At 34.0% G+C, this 22,480-nt stretch overlaps 1 protein-coding gene across 1 annotated transcript; it reads left to right on the forward strand.

Moving 5' to 3' along the window:
• Window positions 1-14,257: 14,257 nt before the first annotated feature.
• Window positions 14,258-16,579, forward strand: LOC137949466 (probable beta-1,3-galactosyltransferase 8). The gene is made up of 8 exons (XM_068795513.1): window positions 14,258-14,551; window positions 14,650-14,711; window positions 14,788-14,990; window positions 15,070-15,327; window positions 15,705-15,792; window positions 16,025-16,150; window positions 16,235-16,344; window positions 16,431-16,579. Exons 1-8 carry the CDS (start codon window positions 14,258-14,260, stop codon window positions 16,577-16,579), a joined length of 1,290 nt encoding a protein of 429 aa, XP_068651614.1.
• The last annotated feature ends 5,901 nt before the right edge of the window (window positions 16,580-22,480 follow it).

Genomic DNA, 22,480 nt, shown 5'->3' on the forward strand with positions numbered 1-22,480 from the left:
ATTTATACAAGTATGATTGGCTCCTTACTTTATCTATTGGCTAGTAGATCATATAGTATGTTTTCGATTTTGCCTATGTGCAAGAATTCAATCCAATCCTAGAAAATCTCACTTAGTGGCAATGAAAAGAATTTTTTGACACCTACTTGGAACATTGAACTTAGGACTTTGGTACCCAAAATCCTCCATCATAGATCTAGTAGGTTATGTAAAATTGACAGAAAGAGTATGAGTGGTAGCTGTCAATTACTTGAAAATATGTTTGTTTCTTGCTTTTACAAAAATTAACATGCAATTGCTCTATCTACCACCGAGGTTGAATACATAGTAGCTAGAAGTTGTTGTGCACAATTTCTATAGATGAAACAACAACTAGATCATTATGGTTCAGAGTAAAACAAAATTTCAATCCATTGTGTCAACATGAGCGCCATAAGTCTAAGTAAGAACCCAGTCTACAACTCTTGATCCAAAAACATTGAAATTAGACATCGCTTCATCCGAATGTTGGTTCAAACAAAGGTAATTAGAAATGAATTTTTCCCTACTGGAAATCAATTGGTGGAGATTTCCACAAAGCCATTAGGATTTGATCAATTGTCTAAGGTTCGAGGAAAGTAGGCATCACCAACCCACCTTCGTCTAAATAGGCTAATAAATATGAGCTTCAAGGTAACATCCCATAAAATTCATGTTATGAAAGTGATATGAAAGTAAGAAGACCACTTTTGAATCACTCTACATAATGCATGATCGATCACTACTTGGCGATGATCGATCAACTTAAAGGGCATGATCAATCAATGCATTGGATTGAACAATCAACTTAAGCGATTGATCAATCAATCAAATCAGACTAACCAATCATTCATGGTGAAAAACGAGAAGGTGAAGAGTTTTAAGTGACCATTCACTCATTTTTATCATTTAAAAAATTCTTTCCGCTGATTTTCATCAATTTCCTTTGTCCCTAACCCTTAAAATCAAAAAATGGTTTGTCCTCTACCTCATAAGGGTACTCACATTCCATTTTTCAGTCAAAACCGAAAATTTCACCATGGTTAGACAAAGTGCACCACAAGAAAGGGGAAGGAGCAAGGGAGACCGACATTTTCTAGGAAATGCCCAATTGGAGAGAGCATTTCTATACAAAAGCTCAAAGGTGAAGTGCTTTAAGAGCTTTATGTCAAAAAATTATCGTAGAGACAAGCAAAGTCAACATCGACTATTGAAAAAGAGAAATTGATGGATTTGATGGGATATTCTGGTCCTACATGGATTCATTGACATGCGAAGAAGATGTATACCCTCTACTTGTGAAGGTATTCTACACAAATTTAGAGGTGGAAGAAGAGTCACCCGGGAATTTAAAGATATCTTCATATGTGAAGAAGACTCCCATCTCACTCCACTCGAGCACATTCAATGACATTTTAGGCACCTCTTTCATGGGCTTCAAAAGATATATCAAGGAAAATTGGCCACAAAATTTATCAGAAGAATGGCTGCAAAACATACAATACGCAATTCTTGTGGTATTTGGACAACAACTGAAGCTCCAATGAAGTAAATATAAAAGACCTCTGCATGGAACACCTAGTGTTCATGGAAATCGTGACCTAGGTCCTTAATCCGAGGAAGGGCTCATTTTCTATGTTGACCACCACCATAATATTTTGGATGTGGGTAATCACCTATAGAGTACAACTTGACTTTGGATATTTCATGCTTCTCTAGATGATGGATATCACATCAAGCACTAGAGCAAACGGTCTACCTTTTGCACCACAAATCACCACCATCCTTCATTAATTCAAAGTGGACGTCTTTGAGGATGAGTGTATCAATTTGATGAAGAAGATGTCAATTAGTGAGATCAAGGTCGGAAAATTAGGCTTCGACAAGTGGAGAGGTCTATGGGTGCCCTAGGAGATAATTGGGAAGGCACCTACTCAAGAAGTGGGATCTTGTGACTAGCTCAGTCTGGATCAGTCACAAGCCCAACAATACAAGTTCATTAAGAGGAAGCATACCAAGGGAACTTCTTCCTCATTCGACCAATTCCAACAACAAGAGGAAGGCGTGCATGAGTTGAGGGCTACTCAAGAAAGATTGAAGGCCGGTCAGCGTGAGCTACGAGAGGGCCAGCTTCAAATACACTCCATTCTCTAGACCATCCTTAGCAACATCGCTCCATAGCCACCATCTAAGAACTAGGATTAGCCTAGTTGATTGAGTCGACTCATTTTGTGCATACATTGTATATGTTGTAATCACTCCACTTTTTTGTAATTTATCTTTTGTAATACAATATAAATTTTATGCAATGAAAGGTCATCAAGCCAATCTTTTGTCTCCACACACTTATTTTTTTGCTTATGACAAAAAGGGGGAGAAAAGACCTGAGCAAGAACAAAACTAAAATAAAAATTGAAAATCTAGCATGTATAGATTAAGGGGGAGCTAATTCTCAAAATTGATAAATTTTCTATGCTCCTACTTATAGGGATGTTTATTATTTTAGTTTTTTCTATATTAGGTTTTGTCATCGTAAAAAAGGGGGGAAATTTTGATCGACTGTTGTCTCTCATTAAAATTTCAGTGACCACAACTTAATTGATCTAACAATAGTAAATTTAGTATTTGAGATGCATTTCCTTCAAGAGACACAAAAATCAAGGTTTATGCTAGTACTCACAAAAACATCACAAGACCTCGAGCTTCACAAGTGTGTTAAAGTTATCTTAAATAAGCACCCATAAAAGAAGAAGGGAAAAATTGAAGACTAGAGTTTTAGAAGTCTAGAAAATCTCAAAAACTCAGTCTATGTATGAGAGCAACTCCAACTCTTCAAACTTCAGATATGATTGAAGTTTTTGGAGCTTTAGAACAACTTCCATTCATAAGATGTTTTACCGATGCATATCTAAGTTTTAAACATGTTAGAATCACTTCAATCAAAATTAATCACGTTTTGAAATCACAGTTAGCAAACTCAAATGACCAATCATTGTCTGCCAATGATCGATCAACCAAAAAGAACACAAGCCAAAAATATAAAGCATGATCTATCAATCAGGAGTGATTGATTAATCAATCAGAACTTGGGCACAATGTGCTATAAAGCATGATCGATCATTCCCTATGGGTTGATTCATCAATCATGTCCAGGCAATAAAAAACTATGAAGCACGAGCAATCAATCTTCAGAATGATCGATCATACAAAAGTTTGCCAACAAGCGACATAAAGCATGATTGATCATAGGCTCGTCATTGGTCGATCATATATGTATTGCACTGCCAGTAGGGAATCTGATTGATCAAGCAATTCAAGCACATTGATCGATCAACTTAACTTGTCAAACCCAATAGGAAAATATTGATCAATCAATTCATCGATCACTAGGCCAATATCCTGAAAAAAATATAGTTGTTATACTCAATTGATCAATCATTACTTTACATTGACCGATCAATATCATGTCAGCTTTTTACAAATGGCCAAATAACGGCTAGTTTGGCGTTTGAAACTTATAAATACCCTACTAAACATGCCTTAGAGCAGTTAATGAGCCTTTATTGACATACTCAATTCAAAACATTCCATCTTGAAAATCCTTCATAAGCCTACTTTTGAGAGAAAAGGATCCTCATTTTTGCAAATTCTTCCAATTCCTCTCAAATCTAACAAGCTCTACATCTTCTTCAATTTGTCCATCAATGAAGCTTGGAAAACTCAAAAGAGAAGGTTGTGTCTCCATGATCAAAAGGGTGTAAGCTTTTCTTTTCTTGTAATTTTTCTCTATACTTTGATTGGTTTATCTAGAATCTTACAATCTAGATAGAAAGACTTGCTAGAGACAGAATTAAGCCAAATCTGTGGGGAGATTTATTGTAATCACGTATTTGAGCATACGCAAAGCTTAAAAGATACTCGAAATCTCTTTTATGTAATTCCAGATAATAGATCTCAAATTTGTGGAATTTTCCAAGCTTAGGTTCTTGGGCGGTGAATACTAAATGGGAAACATCAATAGCAAAATGTTTAGTGTTATTTGCGGTGTGTGAATATTTTTCATTTACTTGCTTTAATTTTAATTATGTTCACACTTAAATTTTAAGTGCAAAAACTTAATTCACCCCTTTCTTGAGAAACCACTTGGGCCAACAAGCATCATAGGCCAAAATACAGTCAAAAGTGAGACAACAAAAGCCAATTTCCAAGTGAAAAAAAAATGATAAAGAATAGTTTTCATTAAAGGGGAAAAAGTGATAGAAGAATGAGCATGGTTGAATAGGTGTGCAACAATAAAAAAAAACTATCGGCAGAGAGGCAGTGCCTTGCTGTATAACCTACAGTACATGTCCAATAATCTACTTTGGGTTTGACCATTTTTTAATAATTTTAACTAATTACAAAAAAAATTCAAAGCAGTTATGTATAAAAACTTAATTTTATTTTAGCCCCCAAACTAAAGGTTTTACTTCATTCATGAAATTAAAAAATTGCAATCTTCTAGCCCCTAATGATGTTTGACAAGAAACCATTGTTTCTTCTCCATAACATATGAAGAGATAGTTTTGTTCAGACATACAATTGGGTTTTTCAAAATGAAGAGAAAAGAGGGGCTAAAATAATTACCAATTCATTATTGCATATAATAAAATTATATGAAAAACATAGATAAAAAGAGTAATGGTTCTTTAAATACAATGGTTTTATTAAGAAAATATTTGCATTACATTAATTAAGAAATAGTACAAGCAAAGTGAAGAAATTAATGCCCAAGCTAGACTAAAAAGGAATGAACCTTCTTAGCTTTAGGAGTTAGAAATAGTGCACCGTTAGAACAAGATCATTTGTTAAAAACTTTTCCTCTTCACTTCTAGAAATTGGTATTTTAGGTATCACCCAAAACAAAACAACAAACAAACAAAAGGGGACTAGTGAAGAGTTTTTCAAAAACGAAATTATGAAATTATCACCTTGTAAATGAGATAGAAACGAGTGAAAGACAACATATATGTATGAGCTTTTTACCAAAATAACCATTTCAAAAAATATATTTTGAAAACCAACGACGCCATGAACTTATTTTCAAAAATACTCAACTTTGATTGGTCAACTATACATGTGTACAGTTAAAGATGACACGTAAGCTTTGACTGCTTACGTGTCACCACATCATCAGTGTAATGTGAGTAGATGAAAACATTGTCTACCACGTCATTATCTCGACACATCATCTGCCACGTAAGCTGCCATGTCATTATCTATTACCATTTTTTGCCCTGTCATCTAGCGCCATGTAAGCCCTCACTTATATGTTTTTTGTTCTAATATCTCTTCCTCGATCTTTCTCCTTGCCTCTCGTCTTGACCCCTCTGCTGCCGCTCGCCACTCCCCTGCTGTCGCCGCTCGTCCTCAGTCACTCCCCTACTGCCGCTTGACCTCGGTCGCTCCCCTGCTGTCGCCCGCTCCCCTACTGCCACCGCTCGGCCTCGCCCTCGACGCCCCCCTCTCAATCGCTCTCTCTTCGTCTCAGCCACATCTCTCATTCTTCTTCTCTGTTCCCCGCCCCTTTCTAAAAACCGAAAACTATCATTTCATCTTTTCGTCGCCCCCTCTCTCAAAACCGAACCCTATAATTTCCTCTCAACGCCCCCTCTCTTAATACCCTATTATTTCACTCTCTCGCCGCCCCTTCTCTCAAAACTGAAGCCCTACTCACCCTCCAAACCCGAATTTTAATTTCAGAAGCCGATTTAGCAGGGTGATTTTTTAGGGCGTTTTTTAATTGAATTTAATTACTGTGTTTAATTATAATATTGATTTGAATTTAGGTTTTTAATTACTGTATTGATTTTTTGTGATTTACTGTTTAATTTCTAATTTTATGTTAATGAAATTTCTGTCAATTGCAGATAAATTAAAATTATTTTAAAGTTTAATTTTAGTTTATGGATTTTTTGTATAATATGTTGTATATTTTTAAATTTATAAATATTTTAAATCGATAATATATGGGTAAGACTTAAGAGTAAGATTTTATCAATTTATAAATATTTTAAATCCATAATAAATGGGTAAGAGTAAGATTTTTTCTATTTATAAATATTTAAAACTCCTAAATATTTTAAATAGAATTAGTATACTTATTTTATTTTTTATTTTTAAAATATAAAGTAATAAAAAGTGTAACGATAATTTTTTTTAATTAATAAATATTTTAATTGATATTAAATGGTCTTAAATAAGTAAGAGTTAATTTTTTAATTGTTTATTAGATTTTTTAAATAATTTATTATTTTAGAAATAAAGAAATAAAAGTGTATTTGATTTTTTAAAAATTTATTTAAGTTTTTATTACTTAATGACGTGGTAGCTTACTAGACAGATGATGAGTCGGAATAATGACGTGGCAGCCGATGTTTTTATCCACTCACACTATACTAATGATGTGGCGACACGTACGCAGTCAAAGCTTACGTATTGTCTTTAATTGTACACATGTGGACCGGTCAAAGTTGGGTATTTTTGAAAATAAGTTCATGGCGTTGTTATTTTTCAAAATATGTTTTTTGAAATGGTTATTTTGGTAAAAAGCTCTATATGTATCTATTATCCTAAATGTAAAGAGGAATAAAATAATTTATGAAACACAAGAAACAAAAGAATCCATTATCCTACTCCAACCAGCACCCAACAGAAACACGAGAATATAGGAATAAAAGAGGAAACACAGGCCATGGCAGCGACAGTACCAGGATATTGGCAGCAAGTGAGGGAAATACTCGATGAAGTGGCCGATCCATTTTAAGAGGGTAAATAGAGTAAGTTCGAGAAGAGCAGCCAGCGCAAGCGGCGCAGGGCGGGAGGAAGAGAAGAGGAAGGAAAAAGGAGGAAAAGAAAAAAATACAGAGAGAAAGAGAAAGAAGGAAAAAAAGAGAAGGAAGAAAAAATAAGGGCCTAAAAAGAAGAAACAAGGAAAAAAAAACGCCTCGAGGGCGGGGCACAGGGCGGAGGAAGGCGGGGCGCAGTGCGGAGGAAGGCAGGGCAAGGGCGGGAAGGTAGGGCGCGAGTGGAGGGCGGTTGGTGCAGGAAGGAAGAAAAAAAAAGGTGCTAGAGGGTGAGTCACTTTCCCTAAATTTTTATTTTTTTAAATAATGGTCAGCGATTTTCAAAATCAGCAATGATATTAAATAAAATATTTTTAGTTAATATTTAATTAAAATGTAATTTAAATTATATATTGAGTATTAAATTATATTAAATAAATTTTAAGTATTATATTAAATTATTCTAGTTAAATTTCACCTATTAAAATTTATTATTTAAATATTTTTACTACTAAAATTTTAATTTTAATATAATTAAATTAATTATTAATATAATTTATTAAATTATAATTATTTGCTTGCTATGGTTAGTTTTTTAATGTTTAATAATGATATAAATTATAATAATTGGCAAATAATAACCTAGTTTATTACCTTATGCAAGTTAGTCACTAAGTTATATGCAATCAATAATATTAACTGAGTTAATTATTAATTTATATGTAATTAATTAAATTAATCTAATTTGTCACTAAGCTATATACAATTAATTACAATATTAATCCTTCAGATATACCTGATTATTTACATTATCCCATGTTATCAATAAGGTATAACTAATGAATTACATTCTTCTATTGATCATTATTAATTAAATTATTATATTTTTGTGATATATTATTAAATTTTTATATATAATATTTTAATTTTAACCTTTAATAATATACTATTAATTAAAATATGGGACATAAATTATTAAATTATACTATTAAATTAACTAATTATTAACACATGAATGATTATATTATTTAATTAAATTTTGTAAATGTTTTTATTAAATTATTTTAATAATTCCACTGATAATTAAATTTTAAGTTTTAATTATGTTTACTTAATATATCATACATTCTTATGAGTTTTAATACTTTTTAATTTGTATCCTATTCATTTTTATGTATTATATTGATCAAGTAATTAGGGAATATAAAGTAATATATTAACTATTAAAAAATTTTCAGATAGTTGGCCAGGAATATTGAAAATGACAAATATTGAGAAACACATAACCCTGACCCCATCACATAATACCGATCATGATAATATTAATTAATATTGAATGCATCATTAATAAAATTGATCCAAATTTACAAGGTCAATGGTTATCTCTTTCTCTTTTTATTTTATTAATTTGAACTTTTCCCATGTGCATCGAAGTTTCCTCTCATCAACGCTCTTTTTCTAATTTTATTTTATGTTATTACCTTCAAGTTTTGTCCTAAGTTTTATTAAATATTTTAGAATACTAAATTATAAATCAAAGAATTATTTCGAATTTTATTTAATATATTTATATTAATATTAGCATGCTAAGTAATTAAATGATTAGATGATACATTTATTATTTATTACATAATTGCTAGTTAAGTCATTGGTTGAATGTTGTGATTAAGAGCTAATTGACCAATTAATTAAAATTAACAAATTGGTTGAACAATATGATTAAGAGCTAATTGACCAAATAACTAAAACTAACAAATTAAATGATCAAATGATGAATATGAAACTAACTAATATTACTTAATAATGACCAAATAAGTTGAGTAACTAATATTTAATCATTTAATGTAATTTTATTTAAATTTAATTAAATAAGTAATTAATTAATTATTTAAAAAGTATAATCTATATTATTAATTTTTACACAATTAATTAGTTATTCAATTTTTTTGTTTAATTAAAATGTTTACTTATTTAATTACTTTTTACTCAATTAAATATTTTATTGCTTAATTAGATTAAATATTTGTTACCTACTAATTATTAAGTAGGTAAGAATGAATCATCTATGAGACAATAGTCTAATTATGCTATTGACAACAATCAAAACAAAAAATTTCACCATGGTATTAACTAACTACTTGAACAATAACACAATAAAGGTCCATCAATATGACCATACAAATTATTATACTTTCATTAATAATAACTTAAATCATGAAATTGATTAATATTGTTTATTTTGTAGTTCAATTTTACAATTTTTTTAAGTATTTGGTTGATGTAAAATGAATATATGTGTATCATAGTGATTAATTTTTTCATTTATAATTATAGTTAATTTAGTATATAAATATAAGATAATTATTTTAATTTTTTCAAATAAATAATTTAAATTAACAATATTTGGAATTATAATTTAATTACATTAATTAAAATTTTTGCTTCACGAATATAAGTACTAAATTATTATAATATTTATTAAAATTTTAAGATTTGAAATTTAATTGTTTTAATTATTTAACCGATAACAATCTTAGCTTATTTCACATAATGAAGGTGAAAAACTTATATAGCACTATATTGATAGTAAGTGGGAAATGCATTATATTATATGTAAGAATAAGTGATGATTTATTGGTGATTATTTTTCTTTTTTCTACATTTTTCAGAAAATTATTTTTTTGAGAATATCATATATTTATCGGTGAAACTTTTTGGATTTTTTTTATTTTTCCTACCTATTCTAACAAAAAAATTTTAAGAAGAATTTCTCGGCCATTTTTCAATTTTGGCGAGAATAAGTAAATAATTTTTGCTAAAATAATATTTTTCCAAGATATTATATATTTCTTAGAGATTTTTGAATTTCATGGACAATAAGAAGATATATATATATAATTTTTTTTGTGTTTGTCCCTATTTATTCTTCAAGAAATAATTTTATTGAGAATACTACATATTGCTCGGGATTTTTGAATTTTGCCTAGAATAAATGAATTTTTTTCTTACTTATTTTTTTTGAAATGATTTTGTTGAGAATAGTATATATTTCTTGAAAAAAAAAATTTCTTCAAGAATAACTAGTTATATTTGGTTTTTAATATTTTCCTACTTATTCTTAGCAAATTAATTTCAATTAGAATTGTACATATTTCTCGACTATTTTTGAATTTTGCCTAGAATAAGTGAATTTTTTTTGGTGATTTTTTTGCTTCTTGCTTATTCTAGGCAAAATTATTTCACTAAAAATCCTATACATTTTTTGGATTTTTGAATTTCACCACAAATATGAGAATATTTTTGGTAAATGTTTCCTACTTATTCTTGGCAAAATTATTTGGTGTAAAATAGTAAATATTTCTCGACGATTTTGAGTTTTTTTGTGTATAAGTGAAGATTTTTTAGTTCTTTATTTATTTTTTATTAACTTATTCTCAAAAAATTATTTTGTTGACAATAGTATATATTTCTCGATGGTTTTTTATTCTTGCCATAAAATATATACTTTTCTCGGTGAATTAACTTCATTGAGAAAAGTGTTATGTTTTTTGCCAAGAGATGTGGTTTTTGTCAGCAAAATTATTTTTGTATAGAAAATCACAGAAAAAAAAAACCAACTTTCTTGTAGTGGAGGAAGTTTAGTATTTTTGTATTTAAACTTTATTAAGTGTTGTTTAATTGTTTATGTTTAAGGGTTGACTTTTGGTATAATTAGGACATGGATAGTTTAGTTTAATTTAACTCTAATTATTTTTATTTTCTCTAAATAAATAGAAACCCAATGTACTATATTTAAACAAGTCGATAAATTATTTTCTTCTTAAAAATGTCTACACAATTATTAAAGATGAATAAAAAATCAGATAAATAGGTAAAATTTAACACTCCTACCTAGTGTATCTAAAATTTGTCCCCTCAAGCCAAAATCAATTTTTTTAAGGTCCAACCTCTCGAATGTGGGGAGAGTTCAAGTTTGTTTCCAAGTAGGGGTGGCATCATGCCGAGTTTGATTTAAATATTTCGAACTCGAGCTCGAGTCGAGCCTAAAAGTATTATCGAGCTCAAGCCTAAAATTGTTATCGAGCTCGAGCCTAATAATTTTAACCGAGTTTGAGCCGAGTTCGAGTCGAGCACAAACCTAATAATTTTAACCAAGTTCGAGCCTAATAATTTTAACCGAGTTTGAGCCGAGTTCGAGTCGAGCTCAAACCTAATAATTTTAACCAAGTTCGAGCCGAGCTCGAGCCTAATAATTTTAATCGAGTTCGGTCCGAGCTCGAGCTTCAACATTCATTTAAAACTTTTTAAAAAATACATGTCAAATAAATTGTATATATAAATTATGCATACATTTTACATAAAATTGGGAATGACCTCTACTTAACATTGGGCATAAGGGTGGCATCGAGTTCAAAATATTGTAATCGAACTCGAGCCTAATAATCTTAACCGAGTTCGAGCTTAACCTACATTTAATACTCTATATAAAATATATATCAAATAAAATATATATCAAATAAATTATATATAAAATAAATTATATATAAAATTATGCATACATTTTAGAAAAAGAAGGATAGGGGAGGTTCAAAATTGAATTTTAATAATGGATTAGAATGCATCAATATTAATCTTTTTTACTCCAAATGTTGTCTAATTTATTTTGTAATTTTTGAATCTGGCCATAAATTTACTATGGCCTCCTTAGTGCCCCTAGTTGAAAATTTATATTCTAGGAAAAACTAGAAATGTTTTTCCTATGATACATATTTCCAAAAAAAAAACCTTTAAATAAAATCCTATTACTATTAGTGACTTATTAGAAAATTACAAGAAATATTTTAAAATTTTCTTAGGAAAGTTAAATGGACCTTTTATTGCCTGTTTTAGGGAAATAAATAAAAATTAATAATTAATCTAATATATTACTATACTTATCGATAAGTTTTTAATCAAATAAAATGTCAAATAAAAAATTGTTATAAAAATTGTCTCATGCTAAAAAGTATTAAATCATCAACTGTCAAATACTTATTCAAAAATTTTCCAATACGGTTTTCTAGCCCATCTTGGCAGGAAAATCTTACTTAGAAAATTATATGATTTTTTTAATAAGAATTTTCAATTACCAAAATGTTTACAAAAAACTTGAGACACTAATAGTCCCTAGAAACTTATTTCTACTAAAATGTATTTTCAATTTCTTCAAAAGCCATGAGGAAGGAGAGTTTAAGAAAAAGTTTTTTTTTTTTCTCTTTATGATCTCGCACTAGCGAAATCGCATGAGTGAAAGTCGCAGGTGCGAAATCATCTTCGCGCAAGGGAGGGAAAATTATTTCTCCCCTGCTGGTTCTGGTTTTTTGCCGAGGGAAAATCTTCCAGCGACGCCGGCGATCATCGGGGATAACGGTTGCGACGGAGGTGGCGACTGTCAGAGTGGTTCCGTCCACTCTTGTTAGAGTTTGTGGTTTGAGTTAGGTACTTGGCTTTCCACAGCTTAAACGGCTAGTCTTTTCGGGTTGTATTGGCTAGGTATCTGACTCAGAACTTCGTAGTTAAGCGAGCCTGGGCGAGAGTAATTCTGGGAAGTACTCTTGCCTAAGACTTTGACGACGACGGAAACAAAAGTGAAGGCAGACGAGGGGGAAGAAATCGAGCGGCGGCCATAGAACCGACGACGACAGAAAGGCTGAAGGCGGCCGAAGGGGCACAATGGTGATGAGAGGAGGAATAATTTTTCCCCCCTCGCTCCCCGGTCCCGACTCCCCCAAATCCCCCGAATCCCGTGCCGCTTGTTAAATTAAAGAGCCGGCTCGCGAGTTTTCGAGCCGAACCTTGATTTGGTCGAACTCGGCTCGTTAATCTAAACGAGTTGATCCCGGATCTCGGACTCAGCTCGAGATTCGGGTATACCGAATCGAACCGAGCAGGCTCGGTTCGAAGCAACCCCTATTTCCATGTACTTCCAGATGTAGGAAAGTGGATGAGAAAGGTTTAGGGTCTATTTGGAACCCCTATAAAAGAAAAGAAAATGAAAATTTGATCATTATTATTTCCAAAAATAGTTAGTAAAAATGAGATAATTATCAAATTTTCTTTTTCATTAACTATTTTTGGGAATAATGATGATCAAATTCTCATTTTCTTTTTTTTCCCATGGTGTTCCAAATAGACCCTTACAGAAAAAACTCAAGGTTCTTTCCCCCTCACCCCGCTGGGAAGGACAAAGGTCGGTAAAAAAATCCAGGCAGGTTTGAGGTAGATTGGGGTTTTCTCAATCCTAATCAAAATTTGGTAAAAAACCCAATCCTAACCTGGCTGAGCAACCAGGTTTTGATGGTCACCCAATGACTCAAGCTAACCTCTCTCTCTCTCTCTGTTTTTCTCCATGGTGAAGGAGGCAAGGGAAGCGTTCGTCCCCCTCCATTATGTGGAGATCCACCTTCCCTTACCAGTAGACAGAAGGGTGAGGAAGCTCCCAAGCTGCACTGGTAATCAGCTGTGGTTAAGCTCTTGGGGGCATTACTGTAACATACTCGAGCAAGTTTAGGATTCAAACTACTCTTTTCTCGCAAAAATAGGAATAAGAATTTGATTTCCATCCTCAACTCTCTGCTCACACATCACATTTGCATGAGTTAACTGCCAATCTCTTAAAATATGTAGCAGAGAGAAACATACGCAGGCCTTCGACTCTATTTTCCTCGTTTTCTATCTCAATCTTCTATCTTTCCGTCTATCAGTAGCGATCGCGATTCCGAATAAGGTATTCTCTAAATTTTCTATCTTCTTTGCTTACCTTCTTTTCTTTCCAGTTAGAAAATGACTCGCAGCTGTCTGTTGTTCCAGTTTTGAATGGCAATAATCGCAAGAACTGTATGTTTCTTTCCTGGAATAAATGCAGTAGAGGAAATGTGTACTTGTGAAGAAATATGAGCTTACTGCTTAATGTTTTTTAAGGTCGCTTTCATTCCAACTTTTCTTCTCTGAAGATGAAAGAGCATAGGACAGTTAAGATTGGACAGTGCATGTGGGATGAAGTCTCCAAATAGATTTCCCATTTTAATTGCAGAGAAAAAGGTTAAATGATCCATGGATATTAGTTGTTTATACCTGCCCAGGTCCTGTTAAGGACTTCCATAGGAAGATCACATGCCATGTTCGAGTTAATATGCAGAAGCTCAGTCTAATTGAATGGGAGTTACTTAGATGCTAGAAAGTTGATAGCAAACCCTAACAAACCACTTTCCCAAAAATGTCAGCAAATTAAAAACGGTTTGAAGCTCTAAGGTGTTATAAATACAAACCCTTAATCAATACCCTCTTTCCATCTTCAACTGGAGCAATTGAGCTCCTCCTATGAGCCACCGATCAGTACGCCCTTCTCTGAATACCGTTTTTTTTTTTTTCCTGAAATGCACGCATTCAAGCAGGCCGGACAACCGGAGACGAAGACTGGGCCAGGACTCCGGCGGTCGTTAGCAAGTTCAGGCCTCTGGCGGCTCGAAGAGGAGCCCAGAAAAATGCGTCTTAGACCTTTGCCATTTAAGGTCATTGTGGCACTTTGCATGACGTGTTTTCTGTCAGGGTCGCTCCTCACCGGACGAACACGGAGATCGCCGGTTAAGAATGATGATGAAGATGGGTCAGTCTTTCTTCATGGCCGGGAAAAGATCGTGGCAGTGGCAAATGCCTGTGAACCCAAGCGTGTACGCTGATGCAACCCTTTGCTTACAAATTTTCAAATCAAACATTCAAACTCCTTCATCTATGTATTATATATGAATGAACGTGACTGCTTTTGCAGAAGCTGATTGAAGGAAATTCAGGAGATATAATGGCAGAAGTGGCGAAAACTCATCAAGTCCTGTAAGGATCACCTCTAATTGCCTTTGTTTAGTTTTTTCTTTGTTTATAATCTCTAATCTTCGTCGTTGTAACACAGGTCACTAGACAAAACAATTTCCACTTCAGAGACGGAGCTTGCAGCGGCCAGAAAGAACCGGCGTAACGGTGAGCTCCATCTCAATCGGCTTCCTCAAGAATTCAACCATACTCTACAGAAGGCATTCGTTGTTATCGGAATTAATACTGCATTCAGTAGCAAGAAACGGCGAGATTCAGTTCGAGAATCATGGCTGCCAAGAGGTAGGAGGGCGTTTTTATGTGATAAATGAACCAAAGCTCGATATAAACTGTAACTTTGTGAGATGCCCATGTTTTCCAGGAGAGAAGCTCCGGAAGCTGGAGAAAGAGAAGGGGATAGTCATCCGGTTTGTCATCGGTCATAGTGCGACTCCCGGTGGCGTGCTCGATCGCGCCATCGACGCAGAAGAAGAACAGCACAAAGATTTCTTGAGGCTTCGACATGTTGAAGGATACCATGAGCTCTCCTCAAAGACTAGAATTTACTTTTCCACTGCAACCTCCATATGGGATGCTGATTTTTATCTAAAGGTTGACGATGACGTTCATGTTAATCTTGGTACTCTCTCTCTCTCTCTCTCTCTCTCTCTCTCTCTCTCTCTCTCTCTCTCTCTCTCTCTCTCTCTCTCTCTCTATATATATATATATATATATACATATATATATATATACATTTATCTCTATATGGTTATCTCAGCCGTTCTATTATGATCAACGGCTTTCTCCATGATCGGATGGCTGAGATAGTCGTGTTTCGTATGTTTCACACCAAATAGTTATCTCTCAACCGTTCTATTATGATCAACAACTATATCAGTCGTTCGATTAGTCGTTCCGTATATTTTACACCAAATGGTTTTTCGTATTGGATCAGCCACGTATATATATATAGATAGATATATCTCTTTCGCTCTCTCTTAAGGAATGTTCAAGCAGGTATGTTAGTGTCAACGCTGGCTCGTTACCGTTCCAAACCGAGAGTGTACATAGGCTGCATGAAGTCGGGACCCGTTCTCTCTCAAAAGTGAGTCACTTCTACCTCACAATCCAGGCATTTCCCTTTGGAATTTTTCTGAGTTGCGTTTCACATGAATGAACCGCCATGACTACTACTTCTCATGCTGAAACGCGACCCAAGAAAAAACCCAAGTGTGCAAAGATGGCGATATGCTTTTGCAAATCTTCCATGTTTGTGAATTGATCTCAAGCTGTGCGGAATATATTCTAGTCCATGATTCCTGGTTTCTGTTCATCAGGGGAGTGAAATACCGCGAACCTGAATACTGGAAATTCGGGGAAGACGGTAACAAGTATTTCAGGCATGCTACTGGCCAAATTTACGCCATTTCTAAAGATCTTGCTGCCTATATCTCAACAAACGCGTAAGCAACATTCCATACTAATTCTTCCGATGATTGTCAAACACCAACTCACTCAACTCACATCTCTGTGATTCTTTTTTTCAGGCCGATACTCCATCGATTCGCAAACGAAGATGTTTCTCTCGGGTCGTGGCTGATCGGCCTTGAGGTCGAACATGTCGACGATCGGAACATGTGCTGCGGCACTCCTCCAGGTATTATTCGTTGCAAAATGTCCCCTAATTAGACAATAAAAATTCAAGTCTCTTCACTGAGCTTCTTGTGTGTATCTGGCAAATAGATTGCGAGTGGAAGAAGCAGTCAGGCAATGTATGCGTAGCGTCGTTCGATTGGTCTTGCAGTGGGATCTGCAAGTCGGTGGAGAGGATGATGGATGTGCATAACAGTTGCGGTGAAGAAGATGAAGCTCTTTGGAACGTTCTCCTCTAGATGCATTGAGAGTGAGAAGCATTTCATTAAACATAAATGCCGAATTCGCATATGTGAGAAGAGAGCTGTCGTGACTAGCTGGTTTTCAAGGCCATACTTGATACCAAGGGAGTAATAATAGTACGAAGACCTCTCTTTTGGATTGTTAATGGCGGATACCAAAATAGTGATTTGGAAATTTGGAGAATTATCTTTCCTTTAAGTTGAAGCCTTGTATATAAGGGTGGTTATTTTATCCGATTACCCGCTTGTTTCGATCTGCTTACAAATGGATAAGAAATAAAAATCCTTACCCGATTAAAATTCAGGCAATTTTATCTGTTTACCAATTTATCGCTTATTAAATGAAAAAGTTTCCACCACTTATATATATATATATATATATATATATTGATTATATTTTTAATTAATGTTATTTTTTTAAGAATATTTTGATTTCTATAAAAAATTATCATATTTTTTTATTTTAATCTATTTATTTACCTATTTACATATTTGTCTATTTAATCAAAAGGAAAAAAACATAATAGGACATACACTAGCTTCCATAATTACAATTCTATGCCATCTCTACGAAAATTCTCCTTATTTAGTAGTCATGCCACCCATAAACACATGGGCGTCTCTTAACAAGAATTAATCACTCTATGATGTGCTCATTCAAGGAATGCAAAAATTTCTTGATTTGATGTTGTTATCAAGTTTTAAGTTTTTTATACTTGGTTGTGTCTTATGCATCATCAACTCCAAAAATTATGGTCACCCCCAAAAAATAAGTTATAATTGGTCAAATTTATTAAGTTTTACCATTATAGTCTCCCCTAGTTTTTCAAAAAAAATAAAAGTTATATTCTAGATTCGTTTGGAAGTATGAGTGTTGTGTAGTCGCCTCCTTTCAGTTAAAGTTGTTTTCCTCTAGTATTCCTTCAGTTTATTTTCTTATATTTTTATCACTTCAGAGTAATGCATAGACCTACTACCTAAAAATTATAAGAATATACCCAACTTCCAGCTTGAATCAAGTATTTTATTCTATTAGAATATATGATCAAGCTTGAGTGTCATTGATGTTATAAGCAGGGGTCCCATCGAGCCGAGCCGAGCCCAAACCTGCCTATGTTCGAGTCGAGCTTGATTTAAATATTTCGAACTCAAACTCGAGCCGAGCCTAGGCTTGAGCCTATAATTGTTATCGAGCTCGAGCCTAATAATTTTAACTGAGTTTGAGCCGAGCTTGAGCTTCAACATTCATTTAAAACTTTTTAAAAAATACTTGTCTCGAGTTCGTGCTTCAACATACATTTAAAACATTTCAAAAAATACATGTAAAATAAATTGTATATAAAACTATGCATACATTTTACATAAAATCGGGAATGACCTCTACTTAAAATTGGGCATAAGGGTGTCATCGAATCCAGCTGAGTCCGAACCTTGTTCAAGCCGAGTTTGTTTTAAATATTTCGAACTTGAGCCTAATAATTTTAACTGAGTTCGAGTTCAATCTCTACCCGAGTTTGAGCTTAACCTACATTTAATACTCTATATAAAATATATGTCAAATAAATTATATATAAAATTATGCATACATTTTAAAAAAAGAATGATAGGGGAGGTTCAAAATTGAATTTCAATAATGGATTAAAATGCACCAATATTAATCTTTTTTACTTTAAATATTGTCTAGCTTGTTTTGTAATTTTTGAATCTGACCATAAATTTACTATGGTCTTCTTAGTGCCCCTGGTTGAAAATTTATATTCTAGGAAAAACTAGAAATATTTTTCCTTTGATACATATTTCCAAAAAAATCTTTAAATAAAATCCTACGACTATTAGTGACTTATTAGAAAATTACAAGAAATATTTTAAAATTTTCTTAGGAAAGTTAAATGGACCTCTTATTGCCTCTTCTAGGGAAATAAATAAAAATTAATAATCAATATAATATATTACTATACTTGTCGATAAATTTTTAATCAAATAAAATGTCAAACACAAAATTGCAATGAAAATTGCCTCATGCTAAAAGTATTACAACATCAGCTGTCAAATACTTATTCAAAATTTTTCTATACGGTTTTCTAGCCAGTCTTGGCCGGAAAATCTTATTTAGAAAATTATATAATTTTTTAATAAGAATTTTCAATTAGAAAAATATTGACAACAAACATGAGACACTAATAGTCCCTAGAAACTTATTTTTTCAAGAGCCATGATGAAGGTGAGTTTAAGGAAAACGTTTTTTTTTCACTTTATGATCTCGCACGAGCGAAAGTCGCACATCGAAATCATCTTCATGCGCGGGAGGGGGAGAAATTATTTCTCCCCAGAACTAGGTATTTGGTTCTAGTTTTCCGCTGAGACGACCCAGAGGAAGGGGGTTACGACGCCGACGAGGGCTTGTCGTCGAAGCGGCGATGACGGAAATAGAGGTGAAGGCGAGGAGAGGAAGAAATCGAACGGACGGCCAGCGAGCAGTTGTCGCCGGTGACAGAGGCGACGAACACAACGGACGGAGGGGCTCGGCGGTGAGGAGGGGAGGAAAATTTCCACCCCCCCTCTCCCGGTCCCGACTCGGCTCATTAACGAGCCGACTCGTGACCCGTCGAGCTGAACCTGGATTCGGTCGAGCTTGACTCGTTAATTTAAACGAGCCTATCTCGGATCTCGAACATGACTCAAGATCCAGGGATACTGAATTGAACCGAGCTAGAGCCACTCGCGAGCCGGCTCAATTTGAAGCCACCCCTAGTCATAAGCCTATGATCTTTTTCCTTTTATTTACACCTATTAGAGTGGAGGGTATGCTCATAATTGTTGTATTGTTGACACCTATAAATAAACTTAAGAGGGAAGATTAGGACATCTAAGCTCACATCCTAAAGTCTCCCCTCTCTTTCACCAACGAGCTCTCATTCTCTCTCTCACTAGTCGTCTACCTTTGCACTCTTCTTGTCTCTTCTTCTTCTCTCCTCTTCTTCTCCCTTCTTCCTTTCTCTACTACCTTAGTCAAAGTTTTCTACCATGGAATCCTGAAATCTACATGGTATCAGACTTTAGCATTCCAAAAGTTCAAGAATTTAAGATATGGCTTGATTTGCTCGATTGAAATTGGTGATTATCCATTCAAGATAGGTACTTTCTTCTTGAATTAATTACTACATTTTCTTCCATGATTGAAGGCTGGAAGTTCTTGCTTCAGACTTGTTCGTTTATATGTTTTTTTGTTAGGATGTTATGTCCTATGAAACAACATAATCTTGGTTGGGAAAAATTAAGTTTCATAACATGTGTTTACTACATACTCGAATCATGGCAGATTATATCCATTCTTCTGAATTTTTTTTCCTTTAAAATTGAATCATTATGAAGTGGTTTTTGGTACCTAGAGACTCTTGAGTAGAGAATGTTGGAGTTTTATATTAAAAAATTGACTTGATTTGGTGTGAGAACAAGAAAACAGCTCTCGGTTTGTGCTCTCCTTGATTCGGTTTGTTGATTTGCTTTTACTAGTCTTCTCTTGGCTCACTTCTGAATTGTAGCATCTTATCAAAGACCTCTCTTGGTTCTCCCTTGGATTTTTGCTTCACTTTGGGTTCTGAAAATTAAAAACTTACTCAGACGTGTGGTTAGAAGACAGGTGCCTACGTCAAAGTGAAAGAAAGAGTGCTGGAAAATTAAAGATAAGCAGACCGTCCAACCTTGATTTGGTGCTTGGAAAGGCTTAAGGAAGGAAGACCAAAATGAGGAACTTGCCTTCATCCAATTTAAGTCCAGAAATATATTTGGAACTTGCCTCTTTTTGTTTGGAAAGGCAAGAAATCTGGTGCATTCTTATATAGGAAAGTTGCTGATTTTGTTTATGACTTGAAAGGCAAGTCCAAAATCTGGATTCTCTTTGAATTACTTGCTATTTTGAGACTTACCATTCCTTTAGATTGGAGAAATGCTGAGATATAAGTTGAGATACATGCCCATGCTATGATTGAGTGCTTCTTTTTGTCTTCCTTGCATGCATAAGTGAGATTGTTTTTTGTTACAATTTCAACACATACTCTTTAATCTAAACAAGGGTGTTGGTTATTTGATTCTTTGATTAATACTTCATGGCTAAAGACATTGGTTTTAATATGGGTGGTAAGAGTGATCTACTCAAAATCATTACAATCCCTCTTAAAGGATTATTGAACTAATCAATCAGTTAAGCGATTTCTCATCACTCGTGATTTTTTTAGCCATTTGAAAAAGCCAACTCCTCTTGTGGATGAGAAAGATAGTGTATTCACAATGTGGCTTAAGGAGGATACACTTGTTCGTAGTTGGTTGGTTAATAGCATGGAGGAAACTATTGCAAATAATGTTGTTCATCTTGAGACAACTAAACAAGTGTGGTATACCTCTGCAAAACTATACTCAAGTGCTAAAAGTTTACAAAAATTATACGATGTTTTTCAAAAAATGTATAATACCAAACAGGGGGAGAATGTACATGATTACCTTGCTCGATTTAGAGGTCTCATTCAAGAGTGAAAACTTGGCTCAACTTTATTCCACTGATATTTCAGTTCAAAAAAAACAATAGAAAATATTAGCAACCACTCTTTGTCTAGTTAATATTAAATCTTACCTTGAGATAGCCAAAACCCAAATTCTTAACTTAGCTAATCTTTCCCTCTTTGATGATATAAGTGCTACACTGATACGTATCCCTGATCCATCTACCACCTCACTAATTGATGTATCATCAGCTATGTACTCAAATAATAAGGGTGAAAATTCAAGTAATCTGGGACGAGGAAAAAATACTAGAGCTGGCAGTGGCAAAGGTGGTAGGGTTGGACAAAGCTCTTCTAGACCTGAAAGCCAGACATGTAATTATTGTGGAAGCACAAATCACTTAGTAGATACTTGGTAAAAAAATCCAAGGCAACCCAAATTGGGTTACAGTAAATCAGGTTACAAACAATTGAGACAAGGTTGAAGAATGTTGATTTCTAGGGCAACACATAAGGATGTTGATTTTCAAGACTTCATGGATTTAGCTTATGGAGAAAAAGAGAGAGGGACCCATTGGGAGAATATAGGAGGAAGAAAATGTTAGGGACTTGTGCCTTAGCCCTCCCCTTGAAGCTTAATTTATAGATTAATTAAACTATAATATTATAATTATGCCTCTAGAACTTCAACTAATTCCATCAATCCCATCTCTATAAGATGACTCTATATTTATCATTCTACCATCACTATGTGGTCCTATGGGCTTTCTCCTGGGTCTGTGGGCATTGAGCCCATCTTTTGCCTCTCTTGGATGTGTGGGTCTTCCATGGTCTTATGGGCTTAAGCCCATCTTCTAACCCACTTGGATGTGTGGGTCTTCCTTGGTCGTGTGGGTTTGGGTCCAACTTCCAACACTCCCCCTCAAACTGGGGATTAGAGAACATCATGAACGTCCAACTTGCTGCAAATAGTGTATAGGATCTTTCTGTATAAAATGACAGTCCACCATATCTTCCAACAAAGCACAAGAGATCTCAAGGGAATGAGAGAATAGAGGAATTCTAGCTCTTGGGAGAAAGGAGAGAAGAAACCAAAGGAGAGAAGGAAGAGGAAAAGAGACAGAGGTGTATGGATGAAATTGAGCCAAGAGGAAGAGGCTTGAATGTTCTACCCCTTGTGCTTCAAAAGGAAAAAAAAACATAAGAGGATATGCACCAGCTTGCATAATTACAATTCTATACCATCTTTATGAATGTTCTCCTCATTAACTAGTCGTGCCACCCCTGCACACATGGGTATGTCTTAACACTCCCCCTCAAGTTGGTATTTGTAACTTCACTTGCAAATAATCTTGGTCAAGAAATTTGTGTGCTTGAAAAAGAAAGTTTGATTGTCTTGCTT

The sequence above is a fragment of the Aristolochia californica genome, unplaced genomic scaffold (genome assembly GCF_029961685.1).
Source record: "Aristolochia californica isolate CCGP_79_NKW_82.1479 unplaced genomic scaffold, dmAriCali1.0.hap1 SCAF_14, whole genome shotgun sequence".
In the NCBI taxonomy this organism is placed as follows: Eukaryota; Viridiplantae; Streptophyta; class Magnoliopsida; order Piperales; family Aristolochiaceae; genus Aristolochia; species Aristolochia californica.